At 43.4% G+C, this 21,420-nt stretch overlaps 1 protein-coding gene across 1 annotated transcript; it reads right to left on the minus strand.

The window, feature by feature from the left end:
- Positions 1-490: 490 nt before the first annotated feature.
- Positions 491-21,272, minus strand: IntS9 (integrator complex subunit 9). The gene is made up of 19 exons (XM_077661930.1): positions 21,032-21,272; positions 20,796-20,923; positions 16,230-16,293; positions 16,096-16,158; positions 14,493-14,632; positions 11,465-11,548; positions 11,220-11,340; positions 10,719-10,808; positions 10,013-10,169; positions 8,059-8,239; positions 6,915-7,018; positions 6,685-6,816; positions 6,526-6,581; positions 4,812-4,961; positions 4,133-4,219; positions 3,739-3,837; positions 2,593-2,703; positions 736-792; positions 491-647 (listed from the first exon to the last, which is right to left on the minus strand). The coding sequence occupies exons 1-19, from the start codon at positions 21,038-21,040 to the stop codon at positions 528-530; spliced, it is 1,953 nt and encodes a 650-aa protein (XP_077518056.1). The 5' UTR covers positions 21,041-21,272; the 3' UTR covers positions 491-527.
- Between the last annotated feature and the right edge of the window lie 148 nt (positions 21,273-21,420).

The raw sequence follows: 21,420 nt of genomic DNA on the forward strand, positions 1-21,420 counted from the left end.
CTGTCCTTTCGTCTACCCCCATGGTGTACCGGATGCATGTTCCTTGGGAATGGTGGCATTTTGATTTTGTTCCTTATGTCTGTTGGGATATTCTCCGTGTGTTTGAGCCACTCTCGAAGTTCATACAAATTTTTGTAACAATGCACAGACTAACTACAATTCATACATTGCAGCATTTCACTGACTTGTAACCTAAAATGCATGACAACTTGCTAAGATAACACAAGTGCAGAACAGAATTTGAGGACTGCCACACAACTCTCACCAAGGTGCCTGTAAAACATACACTATTGCCACTGCTGAAGGGTTAATGCAATGTTTCATCGAACTTCAACATGCATGCTCACAACAACAACATGCTCACAAACTGATGCTGCTTCATGCGTAAACAGAAACAATCCTGTTACACTAACAAGTCACTCAAGTGCTTTCCTGAACTAACCAACACAGGAATTTACAGTTAGTGTTTGAAACAAAGTTTGGCAATAAGAACAGTCATTATAATATTTTATTACTTATACATATTTTCAAAACTTGTTGAGACACTGCAGCAGGAGATCCCTAAGCTGAGTTCGGACAGCGTAGTGACCGTCACAGAACACGTGCGTTGAGTGCTCATCCACTTGAATGATTGTGTCTTCGTTTGGCTGAGCAGAAAAAGAAGTAAGAAAGCATAAAAGCTTTTCCATGAAAGTTACAAAGCGCCCACAAAAGGAGGAAACGCACAACACTTACCAAGTGAACAATCACGCCTGATGCAGTGTTTTCCACTTTTACATCAGTAAATCCAGCCTGAGGAAAGTATAAAGAAAAGATCTTGAACAACCCAAACATTGAAGTGTGTTTATTTGAATTACTCTTAACTGCCAAAAACAGAGAAAATAACCAATCAAGGAGAGACACACATCTGTCTGTAGCTAATGCACAAGTGATTACCATCTTTGGTGTCTCCAAAGCAAGAACATAATTAAACAAACAATGATCACTTGTTCCGAATCACAAAGATATAACTTGTCCGTTATTTTTTAAACGTGATATAGCCCAGTTCTGTTTGCGTGACAGATTTGGAGCCTTTCCGAAAGAAAATATTCAAAGCAGACTGAACGAATCACATCCACATACATTAAAACCTCGTTGATACATAAAAAAACAAAACAATGTGGATGAAAGACGTATTATTTGGGTAAACGTAGAAATCAAATCGTTTAATTTTGAGAAATGTAACAGCTGACTGAGGTAGAACGGCATCAATTGACATTTTCACTGCATAAAAATTTTGATTAGCATTCATTGGCACAAAGTCTGACTAGCTCCATTTCTAGTACTTGCAGAATTCAGTCCACATTTGCATTGTCCTTGGTAGGGAAGAAACTTTGCAAAATGCCCTATCCGTCGATGGTAATGGCAAAATTAGCTGGGTCTCTTCAGCGTTTACGGATGCTTTGCCCCCCTTGCATCAATGCGCTGCGGGGAAGCCGCCGCGGCGCTCTTGCTCAGCGTTCCTCACACCCAGCCCACTCGAATTATGTAAGCACATCGTTGCAGTTCTCATATGCTTTGCCCCTTTGCCCTAAGGCACTGCAACAAAGCCGCTGCGTTTCTCCTCTCCGTGTGGCGTTCTCGTGGAACAGCCTGCTCATATGTATGCATAACTTATATTTATTTATTTATTTATTTATATGCCTCACCCTTTGCACCTTGGCACTGCAGAGAAGCCACCATAGTGGGTGACTGCCATTACAGCTCTTCATGTCGCTTGCCTTAAATTCGGCCCACTCGTATGTTTGTACATGTGCATTTCATCACTAAATGTATATTATACGATCAGAATTTGTTGACATCTTGAACATAGTAGCTGGGAAATCATTTTAACCGGCAACATATCGACAAGGTTTCACTGTACTTATGTTGGCACAGTTGACAGTCGTGAGGTTATTAGAGTTAGCAGATAAAAATCGTGTAGTTCATTATACAATGTGTATATTATTAAAGAATGTGACATTCAGTATACCTGGATATTGCTCACAGCCTATTGTTTGGAAGCTACGCAACTGCTCTGCTCGATGTGAGCTCACCGCATTTGCATCAACAGCGTAACATTTACTGTGGTAAAATTAATTTATTTCCTTTTTCAGTGCTATCAATGATTTATGCTGAATATTACAGCACTGTACAGTCCAGTCACACTTCTATGCGAATCCAGCTGTGTGCTATCGGTTTGCTACCTTTTGCTTGTTGCTCGCATACACACTGCAAAGCTGGGCTCACTTTCATACAGGTACTTTAATTTGTAAAGAGAACTCCGCGTTTTGAAGAATAAAATCAGGACTATTCGCATTGTTATTCTCTCCATTCAGCCTTCCTCCAATTTTCAGAACCAAGAAATATGCAGTATTCAATAGTCAAAGTTAGTTTTTCCTAAATTAGCATTTAACCTGCAATTTAACCTGCTCACAAAATTTTACTATAGCTAACAAATGACAAAAACCTGTTGAGCAGGACATCTTACTAAAGGCACCCTGCTCTTCTGGTGTGTAACAGGCGTAATGGCATTACAGCTTCTAAGTGCATGGCATAAACAGAGAGGCATACCTTGTCTAGCTTTCGTGCAAATTCTGTAACATCCAGGCTACCCCAAGTGTAGATTTTTGGAGGGGTTTGGCCATTCCATTTCTTGTTTCCACTTGACTCCTTTTGCAGTGGCTGTAATGAATTATGCCCACTGTCACATAATCACTATTCCTGAATCACTTAACCAATATTAACTTGATGACAATAATAAATTTTATGGCACAAAGGCAGCAGTGGCCAAAGAGTGCTATAGCACAAGGTGTTTATCGCCTAATCAAGGTGGGGTGAAGGACCCATTGCCCAAGCATTTCACCTCCGATAAGCCGAGCACCAGGCAAAGGAAAAGCTTGTACCCATTGTAATGCCGGCGGGTACTCGGCAGTACTGGGGATCGAACCCCACACCTCCCGTAAGCAAGGCGGATGCTCCAACCACTAGGTCACCACTAAGGCTAATATCAAGTTTTTATTTACAGCTGACTACAAATGACGAAAACTGTATGCGAACTGAACAGAATATTTCTATACACATATTGTTCACTTTTAGTTTTGTTTTCAATTAAATATATTTTCATAAAAAAATGGCCCTCAAAAGAAGCACATGCACCACAAATACTGCAAAAAGTTTGACATGAAAGTTTTCGTTAATGAGTACATGACAGGTAAGCTTACTGCAGGTTGCTACTATAAAGTAATTTAATCTGTGCACCTTGTCCTGCAAGCAGAACATGTTTCCGATAGTTTAGATTGGAAATGATGAAACTGACTTGCTTTCAATCAGACCAATATGGCTAACAGTATGCAACAGCAGCATCTTGCATCGCTACACATTTTCATTTGCTGGAAGCTGGAAACAAACTTCATGAGGAAAGAGAATGCTCACTGTCGCACCAATGCGAGACAATGTCAATTTTCATTAGTGAGCACTGTTCCAAAATTCCACGATGTGCGACCACATGTTCAAGTAAACAGGAAATTTCTTCTGGAACTGCTACTCAAATTCTGGAACTGCTACTCAAATTTTTGAATATATATTGAAAAGCTCGAATACATTAAGCCGTTAAGGTGTAGTGAAAAATTAATCAAATAGCAGTGACCATTCGCGAACCATTACAAATATTGAATACTCAAGCTACACGACGTGCTAATTTAATAAAACCTACTTTACCTTGAGCACGCAGCGGTTGTTGTTGACATGAAGCGCACCTGTAAGTGTAGCGATGCCTAGCCCGCACTTCACTTCCACAGGCACCAAGGACGAAGCCAGCTAAAAATGAAAATGCACAATCATGTCTAACATGCATCACATTTCACACGTACGGATAATCAGAAATAAGGAAGAAACGATACTTTAAATTGCAGCAAGAAGATCAAGGCAGCTAGCACACAACATGCACCACCAAAGCATGTGCTTCAGTCTGAAGTCATTACAGAGCTCGTTAGCGATGGGCTCATTACTGAAATATGGTCACCAAAACATGCACAATCGAACACATCTCTGGAAAAGAGAAGTAGTTTACAAATTTGTATCAGCCCAGAAGAGAAAAAGATTATTAAGTTACCTCTGAACTCATTTCAATCCTCTGATACCTCCGCTGCACTGGAATGTGAACAATGCTGCCACGTGTGTAAGTCTGCACGTCACAGTCCTGCAAGAACAGAAGGAAGAAGGAAAATTATGGTCACAGAACTGAGCACTAACTATGCCCTGCACCAATGTATTAAATGTTCAGTCATAATCCTAAATCTGAAACCAAATCCCGAAACGAAACTCACCATGAGAATATTTGTTTGAGAAAGGATGCTTCATATGGAAACAAATATGTATTAAAGAAATACAGTGGGCTCCAGTTAATTCAAGTTCATTTAATTTGAACTTCTAATTTATTTGAACTGAAGTTTTCGTGCTCTCACCATCAAGTGTGTTAAAAAGGCTCCCCCTAATTTGAAAACAATTTGCTCCAACCTTCAAATTTTAATTACTGACAGTCAAGTGTAGACAAAGGGGATGAGTGGTTTCCTGCCGGAGTGGATGCAATCAGCATCGTCATTAGCCCATCTATATCAGTCTCCTAAAGAGGCCTAAAAGGAAGATGCAAAATATTTTCTTGAATAATAAAAACAAAGGATGCCATGAAGCACTGCCCTCACAACTATATTTGGTAATGCACAATCAAAGGTCAAAAGTGCTTTTGCGCCGCTATATAGTAACGCAGCAGCTAAGCCTAAACAAGTACGCACCGTTTCTATGACAAGTTCAGTGCGGTGCGGCTGCAGAGGGGGTGGCTTTGTGTACTGTACGGGAAGAATGAGGTTGGTCGGCTTCAAGTCGCGGATGAGCTTGTTCGCCTGTAGAAAGCTGAGACTGGTGTCGATGGGGAAGCACAGGGTCTGCATACAGATACACGTGCAGAAGGGAAAAAAAAATTTGTAGCACTCAAAATTACTCAATCATGTTGCACCAAAAATGGAGAGTGGGCAGCCATCATGCACTGGATTTGATAGAAGAGCCAGAGAGCTGTATCAGTGAGAGGTGGCTCTTCAAAGGCCTCACGCAAGGCAGCTTTAACTAATGCCACCCTTTGATAGATATGAGCAAAAAATTAAATGAATGAGTGTAGTAAATGGATCAATGAATGCGTTATTTTTATACAAAGTTGTATGGTGTCTGGTTTAAGGAAAAGAGTGGGTTGAAGTGGAGTCCTTGGAACCATATAATAGTATATAAAAGAACTGTCTGAACACACCTCAGTATAATAATGAAATGGTCTGCACAGATTTAACGCAAGAAGCCTGTCTTCCCTTACAAGCTCCCATTAGAATCTATGTACATTTTGTGCAGCAGATTTCCCTACCAAGAGATAGGAAAATCCAGTTTCTGGGCTGCATTCTTCTATTTGAAACAGTGCAAAATTTCGCAGTGCCAATATCTGATAAAGTGAACAAGCCATATAAGTGAGGGTCATGGAATTTCTGCTGCGGACATGACATGGTTGACCAGCATGGGATCAGCCTCTTCTTCATGAGTCGCAAGTACTGTGTCCCATCCCACATATGTAAATACCTGGGGTGCACTCTGTCTATGGACACAATGAAACAATGACTGCACGCAAAACATTTTGGCATTCGTTCGACAATATTCAAGTTGTAGAGCCTGCCCGATACGAAGGAGCAGTGCTTGTGGGATCTCAAACCACAACTCTGCTTTGAATGTATCAGTGTAGCAATCACTGATCGAAACTTGCTCCTCCAAGCCTGAGGCTTCTCCTTGTCCCTGGCTCTAAACTGGAAGCTATAAATACCTATATTGACACTTCTTATCTTTCTGAAAAGGGCTATTGCGAAGTTAGGTACAGCACACCAGTACTGTAGGTTACCACAATATTTCAGCAACAGCAATCTAGATGTTTATGAAATGCAAGAAGCTGAAAAACGGTGCTGGAGGCATGAGTGATGGTAGGGATTTGAAGAAACAGCTGCACTGTCTTAGGTGTTCACTGCCTCGAAACTGGGCAAGCTTATCTGGTGTGCTGTTAATGTTTCAAGACGCATTTAATGCACCCAATATGCCAGGTTATGAATATACAAGTTGAAAATATATTTTTGTCACATTACCTATATTATTGACGAGTGCGTCATTGCAGTCTACACCACAAAACAGACAATACCAAAATATCAAAAGAAATGTTACAGTGGAGTCCCGCTCACCCCAACTCGCTTAATTCGAATATCCAATTTATTCAAACTGGTGGCTTGGTCCTGTCAACATAAACCATATTAATAAGAGCCATTTTAATTTGAAAAACTTTTGTTTGGTTCCCTTTGAGTTCAAATTGTTGAGAAGACTTTTTTTTTTTTTTTTGACTCCAGTGCCAAGTCAACATTGTGCACATTAAAATTATGGAGAAAAAAAAAATAAAGCAAGAAAGCAAAAGGAACACAATATAAAACTAACCTTCATTGCCAATGGTTGAAATGGTGCAATTGCCTCTGCTAAGCTGAAGTCAGGTTCTGCGCAGAAGACATGAAAAACAAGAAGAAAGTTGGTCTAATTTTTCTTACGCACTGACTTTTAAAAATTTTTCTCATACACTCTAACCTCTGATCACTGTACCTGTAAATATGACTGCATTGTTTGGCGAGGGTCCCCAGAGCTCCATGAAGTGGACAACGTCACCAAACCGGAGGGATGGATGACCAGCAAACACAATACATGGGGTGTGAAAATCAGCAGTGAATCCCTCAGCTGAAAAAAGAAGAAAGCGAAAGCACCATGTACAAATGGCCCGTCATACATTATCCACAATGTACAGAAATCTAAGGGTCTTGAGAGATGCACTGCACCTTTGATGCTGGAGAATGGTTTTAAACGGCCACCCCGCACCAACTGAGCATGAGGGAATGGCTCTTCTGGTATATACACTTTTGCCTGCTTGGCTGAAGACAGCCTGCGATACGCCAGTAAGAGAAAAGAATAATCGTGAACATAAGCATCCATCACACACAAAAAGCAATGTAAAAATTCGTTCTTCTTCAGTAGTTTTTGTCGCCGGAACGAATCAGCAACTGGACAGTAACTGCCTCTTTAATAATAATGCAGATATTACTGTACACAGGAAACAATAAAACAAAAGAGCTCAACATTGTTGTGACAGTGCAAAAGATGATGGACAGAGAAAAGGGAACTCCCTCTCCTTCAAAGGCAGAAGCAACACACAGAAACCAAATTTTTAGGCCCAAGGTTTCAACCTTTGTCAAGGTCTAGCCTCAAAAGCTTCACAGTCCATCATTGAGGCACTACAGATTCTTTGAACTAACTTCACACATTTGTGAACATCGAACATTTTTTTCCCCCCAGCATTTATCGGACTGAGACAGAATCACAAAGAAATCCAAGTTTGCCTGCCCACCGGTTCGCCTTCCAACTGCTACACAGAACTATTTTCAACCTCTTTCCCTGACTCTCATCTATATTCGTGCAATGTGCTGGGAGTTTATGCATCTTCTACAACCTGCCTGGCTTGCAATCCTTCTCCAAGCACAGGTGAAATGACAAGTGGCTACACCCCCTTCTCTTTTAATAAAGAAGAATTGTTGGGTATCGTAAATATTTAAAACCTTGAAGCTTCATTTTTGTAACATATGAAGCATTCTAACAAAAATAGATACGTACCAGTATTCTATGAGCTAGAGAAGCCAAGTGCTTAAAGGGGGACGCGGCTTTCAAATCACAAAAACCTCGGAAAAAAAATCCAATATTAGAAAATACCAGATTCGTGACCTTACACACAGTAGCAGAATGCCGTAGTCATTGAGTCAATATGGAAACTGGAAAAGCAGAATAGCAGTTGACATAAAGCTCACTCTAAGGACAGGCTAAAAGACTGCAGTAAGGTCAGGACATCCAGCAAATAAATTAAGTTGTTCTCTTTCACATCATGAGAGTGAGTGAAAAGCGGGTGGCTCCAAGATGCTGGAACCCACTCACCATTCGGCAAGTATGGATGAGTAGGCGAGAGAGTTCTCGGCTACGGGTGACAAGAAGTACATGGGGACGTTGGCCTGTCCAGTGGTCTCCAGGTGACCAGAAAGGCACTCAAAGAGGTCGTAGGTCACGCCCGATGGGTAGCATGGGATGAGCACATTGCCACCCATCTTCACAGTCATGGCTGCAAGAACACAGAGAATGAGCTAAAAAATGCAGCTGCACTGCCTCTGATGTGCGCAGGAAAGACCAAAAGTATGGTGTAAGAGCACATCTGAAAATGCCACAACCCATCTTTCAGTCTTCTACTTATGTACAAGCTACTATGCCGAGAGCAATAAATTGACTCAGTTCTTCCAAAACAGTCCGATACAGCTCAAAAAGGAAGTGGCAAATGCCGCTCGAATGGTGTTAACTGATTTCCATGAATTAACCACACATGCCGACTTCAGGAATTTGAAAAAAAATTAAAATATTTTCAACACAAAATGCTTATTTCACTTCACAATTCAGAATCATCCTTTTATTGGTGGAAATTTTTTCTTAAGGTCGACTTTTGAGCTGTCCTACAATGTCGGATACTGTCACATGCTACATGAGTAAAGCTTCAAAAATTTGATATCGCGCAACATATGACAATGCACAAACATATGTCAACGCACAAAAATGATTAGTTTTTCATGCAGAATTACAAAGTAGTCGCTGAGGGGAAATTTCAAAAAACGGTGTCCGGAGAAGACTGAAGAATCTCTCTGAACGCATGCAATGCACAAAACTGAATGCACACAACACGACCCTTGCACAGGAAAAGTTTAGAACCCCTTGAACCTATGCTAGTGGGTGCAAACTTTTACACAATAAACTATTAGAGTTACCCCGCAAAAAAAGCAATGTGCTGCCTGAAGGATAACAATGTGGCCTGTTGGGCTGATGGTTCTGCGTTATCCAAAATAGCGCTGGAAGACAGGGACAGAAGGACAGAGACAGAGAGAGAGTGCGTGCGCGTGTGTAGTCTTCCTGTCGGTGTCTTCCATAATACATGTAGGAGGCTAGGCCTATATGGGTTCATAGGTGGTTACTCTCCTGTTTATTGGGGATTAACCCTGTAGACAGGAATTGATTATGAATGAACTGCTATGTCATGAAAATCGGTCAACGCCATTAGCTGGAGGAGAGGCATGTGCCGTTTTGATCTTGATGAGTTGCACCCGACTAATAGTATTGTGCTCCACAATTTTTTGACTGGAGGTGCACAAGCAATGGTCGAACTCCTGTCATGCAGGGGCTCAACTGTAGCTTCTAATGAATGATATAATACAGCGAAACTATGCTACACAATTCCCATAGTGCACAAATGCTTCTGCAAATAGAGCAACACCAAACACATTTCTGGACAAGGACAAAAATATGACCTAGAGCGGCATTTTAGAACTCCACTGATGCACTGCTGCAAAATTAGAAAACGAGCTTTACCGCAGCTTCTACAACACTAGGGTAACCTAACCATGCATGTTTAGTGAAAACAGATGCAGAGTGATTGCAATAATAATAATAATTTGTTTTTTGGGGAAAGGAAATGGCGCAGTATCTGTCTCAAATATCTTTGGACACCTGAACCGCACCGTAAGGGAAGGGATAAAGGAGGGAGTGAAAGAAGAAAGGAAGAATAGGTGCCGTAGTGGAGGGCTCCGGAATAATTTCGACCACCTGGGGATCTTTAACTGACATCGCACAGCACACGGGCGCCTTAGCGTTTTTCCTCCATAAAAACGCAGCCGCCGCGGTCGGGTTCGAACCCGGGAACTCCGGATCAGTAGTCGAGCGCCCTAACCACTGAGCTACCGCGGCGGGGCAATAGAGCAAACAAGAAAAATGCTGAGCCACAACCCTAAAAATTTTTCACAGCCAGCCCCTGTCACAATAGGCAATCTTAGAAGCAGAATCATTGTGCCCTCACCTACTGTGATGCAAAACTCTCCAAGCATGGTGTCTGGAAAGACCTGCGGTGTCTGAGTCAGGCTGGTCAGAATGAGAGCATCGGCATTTCGCAAGGGTGCGTGCTCGATGGGCTTGGGGTGAGTGGTCAGTGTCGATGACCCAGACATGTACACAATCTGCACCAAAGCAGGACAGGAGTGCAATGTCACAAGCTGCCTGGAGAGCAACTTGTCAATAAGTATATGGCAAAGCCCCCAAGACCACCCTGAGCTTGCTAGAGTAAACAGGACTATGCCTTCAGAGGAGACATCTCTCATTACTGTTTCTAAGAGAGTTATTTGATGACACTGTGCTCTGTAAGTTTCACAACTCAATACCTAAGCGGAGTTAAAAGAGCTGAGCACAGAACTATAGGCCGAGAAACTGGTCACACAGACTATGACAAAAAGAAATAATAGTAATAAAAAAACTAGAGAAAATACACCAAATTTTCATCGAAGGCTCCCCACTCCGCAAGCATGTGCTTCTGCAGATGGTTTCATGAATTTGAAGAGAATGTGCTGTGCCATGCTTAGCATGTGTAAAGAAGCATGGCTTCTCCACAGAGAGGTTGCTAAGAACTACATAAAAAGAAAAAAAAGGATAACAGGAAACCATGAACATAATTTCCAAAACAAAAGCTTTGGGACTGAAAGAGAGAACTAACAATTTAATGGGCTGAGTACCTTTTCATGATCTGCTGTGACAATCCAGTTGCAGCTTCCTAAGCAATAACCAGAGCTGACCGCAGACACTTGAACCATGCCAAAGACATCCTAGAGAGAGAGAGAGAGAAAAATAAAAACAAAAATAAACAAACAACAGTGAAACCAGCTTCCTCAAGAGCAACAGTATTGAAGTTTCTTGCCCACCCATGTACTGAAAGAATTCATTTCATATCAGAGCAAATTATCCCGCTAGGAGCACAATAGGAAACCTGTGGGTGCTTGAATTGATGTTTTTTTTCCCCTTGTAACCACTGTTCTTTTTAAAGGCTGACCTAGCAGAGGCAAACACAACTGGATTATGAAGTAGCTTTAGTTAAACCACAGTTCTGGTCCAAGACCAATTTCCTGAATAACTTCAAGCAGCTCCTGACATCATCATCCTCTTCTCCTTTGACAGAGTACTTTGAAGAGGCACGGTGTTACTTGTGCCCATAAAAGCGTGAGAAGCTGTATTCTCACCACTTTCTCAGCAAATCCAACCACCTTGACCTTGGAAAGGCTGCTGTTCACATCGTGCATGCTGTAAAGCTGGCGCCAGGACCTTGGCTTCCCCAGGTCAACTGAGGGAAGATGTAGAAACCTGGTGGAAAGGAATAGCAAGGAAAAAACATCGGAGAAGGAAGATACCTTCTCTTTCTTTACATGTAGAATATAAGAAACAAACAAACAATCTGCACAAAGCTCCAGAACATGCAGGAACTCACTTGAGTGCTTGCTGCTTCCACTTAGTGGCTGTTCTCGGCTTCGGAGTTCTTTCAATGTAGGTGACCAGCTCTTCCATAAATTGCCTGCACATTGCAAACAAGCCAACACAAAAAACAACTGCTGCAGTTCGTGCTCACTCTGCAAAAAGAAAACACTAATTCTGTTCGCTCATTCAGCTTCACATACTAAGCATTAAAGGGACACTGAGGATGAATTAAAGCTAGCCTGCATTGATAAATTACTGCATTGCAATGACAGTGAAGCCACTTTCACTGAACATGAATTTTTGTAACCCAGAAAAGAAAAAAAAAGAAATACAGGTGTTGCCACAATCAGTCGATTTGGCAAGTAAACTGCGGAGCGTAGACACAGTTTCTCGGGCATGGATCCCAGAGGCTAGGCTGCACTGCCATTTTATTCATAACGGTAATCACGGAGTTCCTTTTGATGCAGATGTCACAAGCTTGAATCGAATGGCGGGACAGGATTTAAATGCAATTTTCTCAGCAATAAATGCATCTGTTCCATGCCAAAAAAAAAGCAAAAGCAAAACATACCCAGAAAGTGCCAGACAATTGATCTTTACTGAGAACAAAAAATTTAGGGGACACGCGTTACGTGTTGAGAATGCAGTAGCACTAAAGTTTGAAGCCCATATGGCTTGCTTCCCCTCTTCTGTCACTGCTGCTCACTGCCTATGCTGAGCCTGTGCAGCCGCCGGTACTCCACCTTCAGTAACATACTTCCGTCGTTGCCTTCTCCGCTAGCGCTAGTTTTCCACTATGCTAGACACATGAATCTTTGATTCTAGCTTCATTCCAACCTGATACATGGAGCTGTCTAGATACAACCTTTATCCGTAAAGTTTTGAGACTGATTTATTTTCTTCTCTAGATATGATTCCCCCTAAACAAATGTTGGTGCGTATGTGTAGCGCCATCTTTTCGGGCTAACCTGAGCTATTTGTGTTAATTGTTGTGGCAGCCGCTAGATGGCACTACATGTAGAAAAATACGTTGTCACTAGTCCTTTGCGCATTATACTGTGAGTGAATGTGGAGAGATGGACGTTCACCTTGAACAGCGTGTAAACATAAAATTCTGCGTGAAGCTTGGCAAGACAGCCACACAGACGTATGAGCTCCTTCGCGATGCTTATGCCAACGAGACGTTATCGCGGCCGTGAGTTCTCAAGTGGCACAAGAGGTTCGTTTCGGGGAGAACGTTGGTGGAAGACGACACAAGGCAAGGGCGCCCTTCAACATCACGGAATGAAAACAACGTGGCTCGGATCAGGGAAATCGTACAGCAAGACCGCACCATTACAATCCACATGCTATCAGATGCTCTCGACAATAGTAAGGCAACATGCCACCAAATTTTGTGAGAACTTGGGGAAACGAAAGCTGAATGCCAGACTTGTGCTGCACTCCGTCACACAGGACCAGAAGGACACGTGGACATCAGCGAGGGCTGATTTGCTCTCCGAGGCAGAGAAGGATGCTGCATTCGTCAACAGCATCATTGCTGAAGACGAAACATGGTGTTTTCAATACGATCCTCAAACAAAGAGGCAGAGCGCCGAATGACGGTCCCCAAGCTCCCCGGCGTCAAGAAAGGTGTGGCGACAGAAGACCAAAACAAAGATGATGCTGATAGTTTCTTTCGATGCCAGAGGTATCATACACCATGAGTTCATCCCACAAGGGCAGACGGCGAATCTGGAGTTTTATATCCGCGTGCTCCAACACATGCGTGATGCACTGCGACGCCGTCGCCCTGACTTATGGGCATCTGGACAATGGAGCGTTCTCCACGATAACGCAAGGCCGCACACAACTCTCAGCGTGACAAAATTTCTTGTCAAGCACAGTATTACTGTACTTCCCTATCCGCCATACTCGCCTGACCTCGCCCCGTGCGATTTTTTCCTGTTTCCTCGTGTGAAGAGAGCCCTAAAAGGTTGCTGGATGGGGAGCGTGGAGGCCATTCAAGAAGCCACGACAAAGGAGCTGACAGCCCAGCCAAAAGAAGCGTTTTCCAACTGTTTCCAAGACCTCAAGAAGCGTTGGAAGCTGTGTATAGACTGCAAGGGAGACTATTTCGAAGGGGTGCTGCACAAATGATTTCAATGTTGAACGCATTTTTTTATGGACTCAGTCTCTGAACTTTACGGACAAAGGTTGTATGTCTGCGCAAAACCTAAGTACACCTGCCAACTTACGCTTAGCCCGCCATCACACTCGGCCAAGTCACGTGATCAGTGCACGTGCAACTGCGAGGGCATCTGCCAGCTCAGCAATTTCACGTGGTCTCGTGATGCCACACACCCTGTCGACCAATCAGCGAGTTTTACGACAGACAATGTTCGATGCCGGCGAGTCTTTTCTCCAATGAAGCTTTTAATGCTATAGCATTAAATCTGGATTGGGTTATCCTCAGTGTCCCTTTGACAACATCAAATAAAGCATGTGGCTTCTGCTCTGGAAAAGTCATGCAGCTAGCTGCACGAATGGTTACAATGCTGTAAACTGCACAAGGAACACACTGAACTATACTGAAGGAAATCTGGCAGGCAGTAACCTCTCTCTATAACTGTAATGGTATGAAGGCGTTTCAGGGAAGATCACTGTGAGCAAAACAATAAAGATCATCCACAACTGGTCAAGACACAGAAGCTAACTGTACTATATAAGAAACAGTGCTGTGTTTGTAGACCAACATACAGTGTGTTTGAAGGCAAAGCAAGTCGTGGACTTATCTATGGTTAGAAACAGTGCTTGTGCAGATGAAATAAACAGTGCTGCCATATCTGAAGTAAACTAATCTCTAAAGGTATTACTGGATGTATCACTCCACTTCTCTACCTTGCAGAGGCAAGGACAAAAAGTGAGTCCTTGCCTGCCACCAAAGGGCAAGTAAAATTTTTCCTAAAACACTATTTTTTCCTAACAAAGCTGCCACTATTCAAACAAATGGTGATCTACAGAAGGAGTGAAGGTCGAAGTACACGCCTTTATTTTCTTACCTTCCAATAAGAAGTGTGGGCTCAGTCATGTAAACGGTTCCCTTGAAGCCAGTTTGTTCAGTGATGTAGGGAAGTGCCAGCATGGATTGGTAGTTAGAGATGAGGATGACATCAATGTCGGCAAAGTCAACTAGACCCGTCTGCAATAAGATGCCAGCCATGCAAATAACTTTTTGGAAGGAGTGGTATATGGCGAGATATGGGATTTAACATCCAAAAGCTGCACATAGGCTAAGCGGCATATGCCGTAGAGGAGGGCTCCATGTCAATTTTGCTCACCCGAGATCCTTTAAACAAGCAATGCCTGGTGTATCACAATGATACAGATGGCAGAAATTAAATGTTTTCATATGAGTTTGCAAAATATTAATGAATCCCCACAGCATTCTACAAACTGCACTTCTCGACATATTTATGAAAACAAAGAGGAAGTGTCATGTGCCCGAGATGCGAGAGGCATGCTGAAATGTCACTGACTGTAAAAGCTAATCCTATTGGTAAATTCACCAAAAATCTCAGTGTCTATACTGCTACATCAGTATGTGACAAAATGATTACGAATATACTGTTATTAATTGTACTGTGCTATGCACCTTTATTGCAGTGACTTATAAATTTTTCCTGCCTGAACAGCTGGCTTGTTTACAGTGAAACTGTACATGGAGCTTGCACATTGCGGTAACTTTTGCTTCGTAGAAGTCCGACAATGGTACTTGGCTGGTTCGGCCGTGCACAGTGCAAACCAGTGACCATCTGCACCAAAAATGGGGAATCAAAAGTCGCCAACGCTGGGTTTCCTTCAAAGTGTGGTAGTGGCATCATCAAAGGAGCCGCGCACCTTGCAACACTCGTCTCAGTGCCTTTCGTGTTGTGGCACTTTCCTCTGCAGACAATAGATGGCGCCACCACCACCCTTTGCCAGAAGATCTGTGTTGGTGATTTCGGTTCCTCGATTTCAGTGCTGATGACTGGAGGCTTGCATAATGCGTGGCCGAAGCAGGTATCGTTATCAAAAGTTACTATGAAGCAAAATACCACAGTGTGCAACCTCCATGCACAGTTTCACTGCAATCGAGCCAGTGGCTCAATAATGAAGAATTTTAGATGTCACTACCATAAAGATGGACAACACTGTATGAGCCCAAGTATGTAGGTCCAGTTTTATCCTTCTTGGCATTCATAAATTATCCAACTCTATCCAACGCATTCATTGCACCCCCATCACAGGGTTAACATGCACTGAAATCTCAGTACATGGACGTTTTTACGCTTCACATTCACTGAAATCCAGTCACCACAGCTGGGATTGAATTCATCACCTTGTGTTCAGCAGCTGAATGCCTCAGCCACTATGGTTTGTACATAAAAGAAAACTAATCTCTGCAGCATCTCTGCATCAAGTCCAGAGATGGTCCATCACTTCCCTGCATGTGGTTGTGGATAGCAAGGCATGTAGCATGAAGAAATATTTAATATAATTTAGGTGCACTGGCTTTCCAAGTAGTGCGGCTAATGGGCTGACACGAAAGCTTTTTTCGTTATATCCTTCATCGAATTTGTCACAAAGGCCTTAGATGTTCGCATCAGTGAACAATGTCCTCACCTCTGGAAGGCAGAACTCAGGCGCACTGTCAACAAACACACGTCCATTTGCCTCCTTGAACTCCTGCACAAATAAATCCAAGCCATGTTTACAACTGTAGAAAAACTTCAAAGTCAAAGCCAAGATAAGCATACCCCATCCAACTGGGCATCACCAGCCTCTCTCGGAGTCCACAGGGGCAAGTTTGAAAGCCGTGTGCTGAAAACAGGAGAGGAAAAAATAATTTTTTTAAAAGAGTGCACAGGGCACAATGAAGTCAAGTACTGCCTCTTTAATCGACTGCATCATACAGAAATAATAGATACTCTTTGGCATCTGTGCTGGTCCAACAAAATTGTGTACAGTTGGCATCAGAATTGCGTACAGCACTTGGGCACCGTACTGCTCTGCAGACAAAGCGACACCCAGTTGAAGCTGCTAGGTTGTAGAGAATTTGTTTGCACAACAGAAGAGCCACATAAACTTACAAGCTCAGTGAGCCAAGCGAGATTACCAGAAAACCAACAGCTGCTGTCTAATTTCAGTTTGTGTAGCCTGTTTCGCACTGCTCAATCCTAACGCCAACTGTACTCGTGTGACAATATAATTTGAAATGTGACCTATTTATACTAACTGGCTTGCGCTCTCTTCTTTCCTTTTGTCTTAACCCATATTTTGGTGTAAAAAGTTGCATGCAGAGCCCAACAACCTTTACCCACAGACTTGGTTGAAAAGACTGAATAAAGTGTGTCTGTACTTCATTTTATCCATCTATGACCCATGTCAGGCCATATGTACACCACAGAGTCATTAAATGACACCAGGGTTGTTTACACACTATTTCATTATTTGTATACTCTTACTGAGAGACAGAAAAGAAGCAGTGCAGATCAGAGAGCTAACTCGAGATCGTGATATACAGGCAGAAATCAGGGTGAGGAAATAGACCATTAGAACATGTTACGCAGAAAACAGGTAACTGATTTACAGGCAACAGAATTCTAAGGGAAGGCAAATGAGTCAGACTGAGTATTTACAGTACTGGGTCCTCAGAGTATCTAAGTTACACTGTAAAGCATCACTTCACATCACGTAACACCATTGCTTTCGGACCGTTAAAGGGTTAGAATGATGGGTGCAATGTAGCTGTGTTCTCTAAATGCCTCTGCCCAAAGCCCAGAGACAGCAGAGCAATACTGGTGCAGAAAAACATGAGCCAAGTTCCGGCGGTGCTGGGTGTGCAGATCATCACATACTGGCTAAGTTTGTGCAGGCAGCCATCAAGACCAACCTGTCAGGCTTTCCTCTTTTCTGTGAACAAGTTAAAAAATAGCTTAGATTGAGCATTAAGTCTTAAACAGGAATTATAAATTTAAAACAGTAGCTTAGCTTGAGGGTCTTAACAGGAAAGCTAGGTATGCATGTACACCTGCTGCCATAATTTTGTGGAATGAGACTCTGGCGCAGTGGTGTACATTGTGTGTGTGTGTGTGTAAGGGGGGGTGTGGTCCTGCACCCCCCCCCCCCCCCCCCCCCCCTCGCTTAGGGTGGGGGTGGGGAGCCACAGCATGCGAGTGTCCCCCCCTGAAATCCCTGAAATTCCTCCCGGGACTACACGGTTGTCATCGAATGACACGAGCAACACACGCAAAATGGGAAAGCCGTGGGAGCGAGGAGGCCTTTTCTCTTCCGCAGAATGGCTCAGCAGAATCAGATCACAAAACCGTGTTGTCACAATTGCAATCTGCCAATAATCAAAGGACATGCCATGACTATGTGTGATTGTGTTTAATTTACTTCAAGCCTCTGCTTTTCTGGGATCGAGTCTATCTGTGATTAAGACAAAGATATTAAAGGGTAGTCCCATGCGTTCAAAGGTCGGCATCGAGTAAACCATCGAAGCTTTCTTTGGGGTCTTTCTCTTGTTCGGACCTGGCAAATGTTTTAACAGTGCGTGAGAGTCAGGACACGTGCTGACAGGTGTGACTCTCGTCTTGACAGCATGCATAAATATACTTCATATCAACTGGCCATCATTACTTTAAAAAAGGAAATAAGTAAAACACATTGAGCAACGTCTATCATCATCAATTTCAGTTTCTTAAAACTACAGGTCCGATTAGAAAATTGAGAATGTCCCTTCAACCATCTCGCTCACGTCATGAGCCAAAAATAAAGAAACATGGAGGTTGTGATTATAGAGTGAGAAAATGATGCTGGTTAAATGATGTAAAAATAGCACTTACCGCTGAACTGAAACGCTTAAACGGCACAACGCAGGCTTTAAATTCGAGGAAAGCTACAAAAAATAACTAAATAACGGGCCGGTATCTAGACTGGGCCCGGCCCTACTCGCTGCTACTTCGGTCCGAACTCCGAACAAGACCGCGGCCCGCTATCAATTTTTGATGACTGGCCCGGCCCGGTGCTCATTCAGGCCCGTTTGCTTTTTATGACGAAACTTCGTTCTTAAAAAAAAAAAGAGAGAAATACAACAAGCAGTGAGTAGACGTGTAGCAGATGAAGAAGTTGCAGAAAGCAAGAAGCGAAACATAAGGTTCATAAGCAACGAGTGTCTACTCATGTTGGGCACAACCGAAAGAAATCGGGTTATAAAAAGAGCACTGCATATCATCCTTTTCAGTGGCTCATGAGGCAACACAATAGGAGAGAAATTTCTAAAATCAACGGCTTCAGCACAAGTGTAATGTTTTACCCTCGTAAGCCCACTAGGACGCCTCCCTAACCTCCCTGCCTTTCCGTTCATTTTTCTCATTCTAGCGCACTACGTGCGCATTGTTACGGATTTCGCTTTGCTTACATGGCGAGGAGGCTTCGTACAGAAATGTGGAATCATATATTTTTCAAATAAGGAGAAAGCTCCCCTTCGAGCAGGGCTGGTAGCTTTATAATTACGCCCAAACACCGTACAGATTCCAAGAGAGCGATTTACAACCCCAAAGACCACGGCTGGTAGCTTTCTAATTACGGCCAAACACCGTATAGATTCCAAGAGAGCGATTTACAACCCCAAAGACCACACCTGCGTGGGTTACGCAAAGGTTGTCCGAAAATACGAAGTGTCTCCAATTACTACGTTTTTCATAGGTCAGGAACGCAGGAGAAGATACCATTCTACTCAATTGAAAAGCATCCACTGTTAAACAATGTGGCACACTGTGTTGCATTTAACTGTGCGCATGGGGCATACTGCAGGGTTTGTAGCTGGACAGTAAAAGCGTCTCGATAGGTTATGTTTTGGAGCCTTCTCTCGTCGACTGTCCAATTTGCTCCTCTCACCGCCCCCGGTCAGCTAGGCTTCTGCCGACGGTGGTGGCTTTGTCTATTTCTGCACCCGCATCTCGGACTTGCTAGGTGGGTGGCCTGGAGAGCCATGTACCCCCTGAAATTTGCGTGGATTTACACCACTGCTCTGGTGAAATTCATTTTTCATGCAATCAAGGTAAATCGCTTGAGATTTAGAATGCACTGTGTGGTAGTATTGTTTATTGTGGAAAAAAATAACATGAACTAAGTCGGATGTACTGTAACTGCCAATTAGGCAGCATACATCGAATTCAGAATGCGTGCAAAGACGGGAGTGAAATTAAGTACTTTCCCTGACATTTCGTTGCATAAACTTTTGATTTTGATTGCAATTGCACAGACTATGGGTGAACATAGAAAAATTCGAATAAGTAGCCCGAGTGTTAGTCCTCAGCAGAAAGGGGGTCGTCCACTTCTAGCTTGCACACACGAGCGGCATGGCTGCACTCTTTAGAGTTCCACTGTGTTCGTTGCATGTCTGCATCAAAGCGAAGCGGCAGATGACGAGAACCCACCGTTCCTCCACGACTGTGCCACTTCGCTTCGACACATGGCCGTGGCGGACGCACTGGCCATCCTAAGAGCACAGCCACACCTCTTGCGTGTTCAAGCTAGGAGTGGACAACCCTGTACAAGCATCGGTCGAACTCGAGCATCAAGGGCAATCCCTGAATGTGGTCCTTGTGTAGTTGTGTTCTTCATTACGTGTTGCTTGTGTGAAGCAACATACATGCTTCGCTCATAAACAGTGCCCCGTTGCCTACTTTGCACAAGTGCGATGTCAGTGCACGTTAAAGAACCCCAGGTGGTCGAACCTATTCCGGAGCCCTCCACTATGGCACCTCTTTCTTCTCTCAGTCCTTCTTTTATCCCTTCCCTTACGGCACCGTTCAGGCGTCTGCCGAGATCAGAGACAAATACTGTGCCATTTCCTTTCCCCAACAGCCAGTTTTCAACCTTCAAACAGAATTGAGTAGCTTCCCCTAATTAGCAAGCCAGTGGATGGCATGCAATCATGGCAGATTTGTGTGTGGCTCATAAACAGTGGCTGTTGCTTAATTTGCCCAAGTGCAGAACGAAATGAACAGCTTCCCATAACTAGAGGGCCAGTGGATGGCATGCAGTCGTAAAAGCTCTATGTGTGGCTCATAAACAATGGCCGTTGCTTAATTTGCACAAGTGCAAAAGAGAAGTGAGCAGCTTCCCCTAACGTGAGAAGCTTCCCCTAACAAGTGAACCAGTGAATGGAATGCAATCATGGCAGCATTGCGAGGCACGGTGGAATTTTCGGCCATGAGACGGTCAAGTTGTACAATGACAGTTGACAGGATGCCAGATCTTAGATTTGTGGAAAGGAAGATCGCTTGATAGAAATTCTGCGTGGCGTTTGGCACCTCAGGACAAGCGGTAGAGGCAAAAAGCCAAGCACGGAAGTTGCATCCAGACCGCAGTCGAACATGATGAGGGTGTTCTTGAACTTCAGAACGCTGCATGGCTTGTTTGGGTTGCTGCTCAGACAGAACTGGAACAGGATCGCAAAGGACCGGTGATTAAGACGAGATGACAGAGAAGTGAACACGAACACAATTTGTTCGCAAGAAAGCGGAGTCAAGACGAGCGATATACTTACGAGCTTCATTGCGATGCCGCAGACGCGAAATTAATCACAATAACAGGGATAACTTAAGATGGCATAAGGTGGCGCACATTAGAGTAGCTAGTTTCACAGCGCCTTGGTGCATTTCGGGAAGCTAGCCACGTTCAGTCGTCAAGGTCTTCGACGTTTGGTGGGTTTGATGCTGAACGCGAACTGAAACGTCAACGCAGTTCACCAAAGCGGGCGCCTTTCAAGCACGCAACTACAGTGAACTAACGCAGGGCACTGGCAACTCAGCTACACCAACGCTTTTATGACAACGATGAAAGGCCAAATATAAGTTGGAAAGATAGCCTACAAGAAGCAAGCTTGTTTCTAATATACGGAAAACTCTTTTTCATGTGTAAACTTTTTTCGGCGTC

The sequence above is a fragment of the Amblyomma americanum genome, chromosome 4 (assembly GCF_052857255.1).
Source record: "Amblyomma americanum isolate KBUSLIRL-KWMA chromosome 4, ASM5285725v1, whole genome shotgun sequence".
In the NCBI taxonomy this organism is placed as follows: domain Eukaryota; kingdom Metazoa; phylum Arthropoda; class Arachnida; order Ixodida; family Ixodidae; genus Amblyomma; species Amblyomma americanum.

What these genes read in the sequence shown, in the direction of transcription:
- IntS9 (XM_077661930.1), bottom strand. An exon ending in TCACAGCAGATCATGAAAAG is followed by an intron (nt 10,170 to 10,718) that starts GTACTCAGCCCA and finishes GCTTTGGTGCAG; the next exon opens with ATTGTGTACATGTCTGGGTC. An exon ending in ACCATTCTCCAGCATCAAAG is followed by an intron (nt 6,817 to 6,914) that starts GTGCAGTGCATC and finishes TTCTTTTTTCAG; the next exon opens with CTGAGGGATTCACTGCTGAT.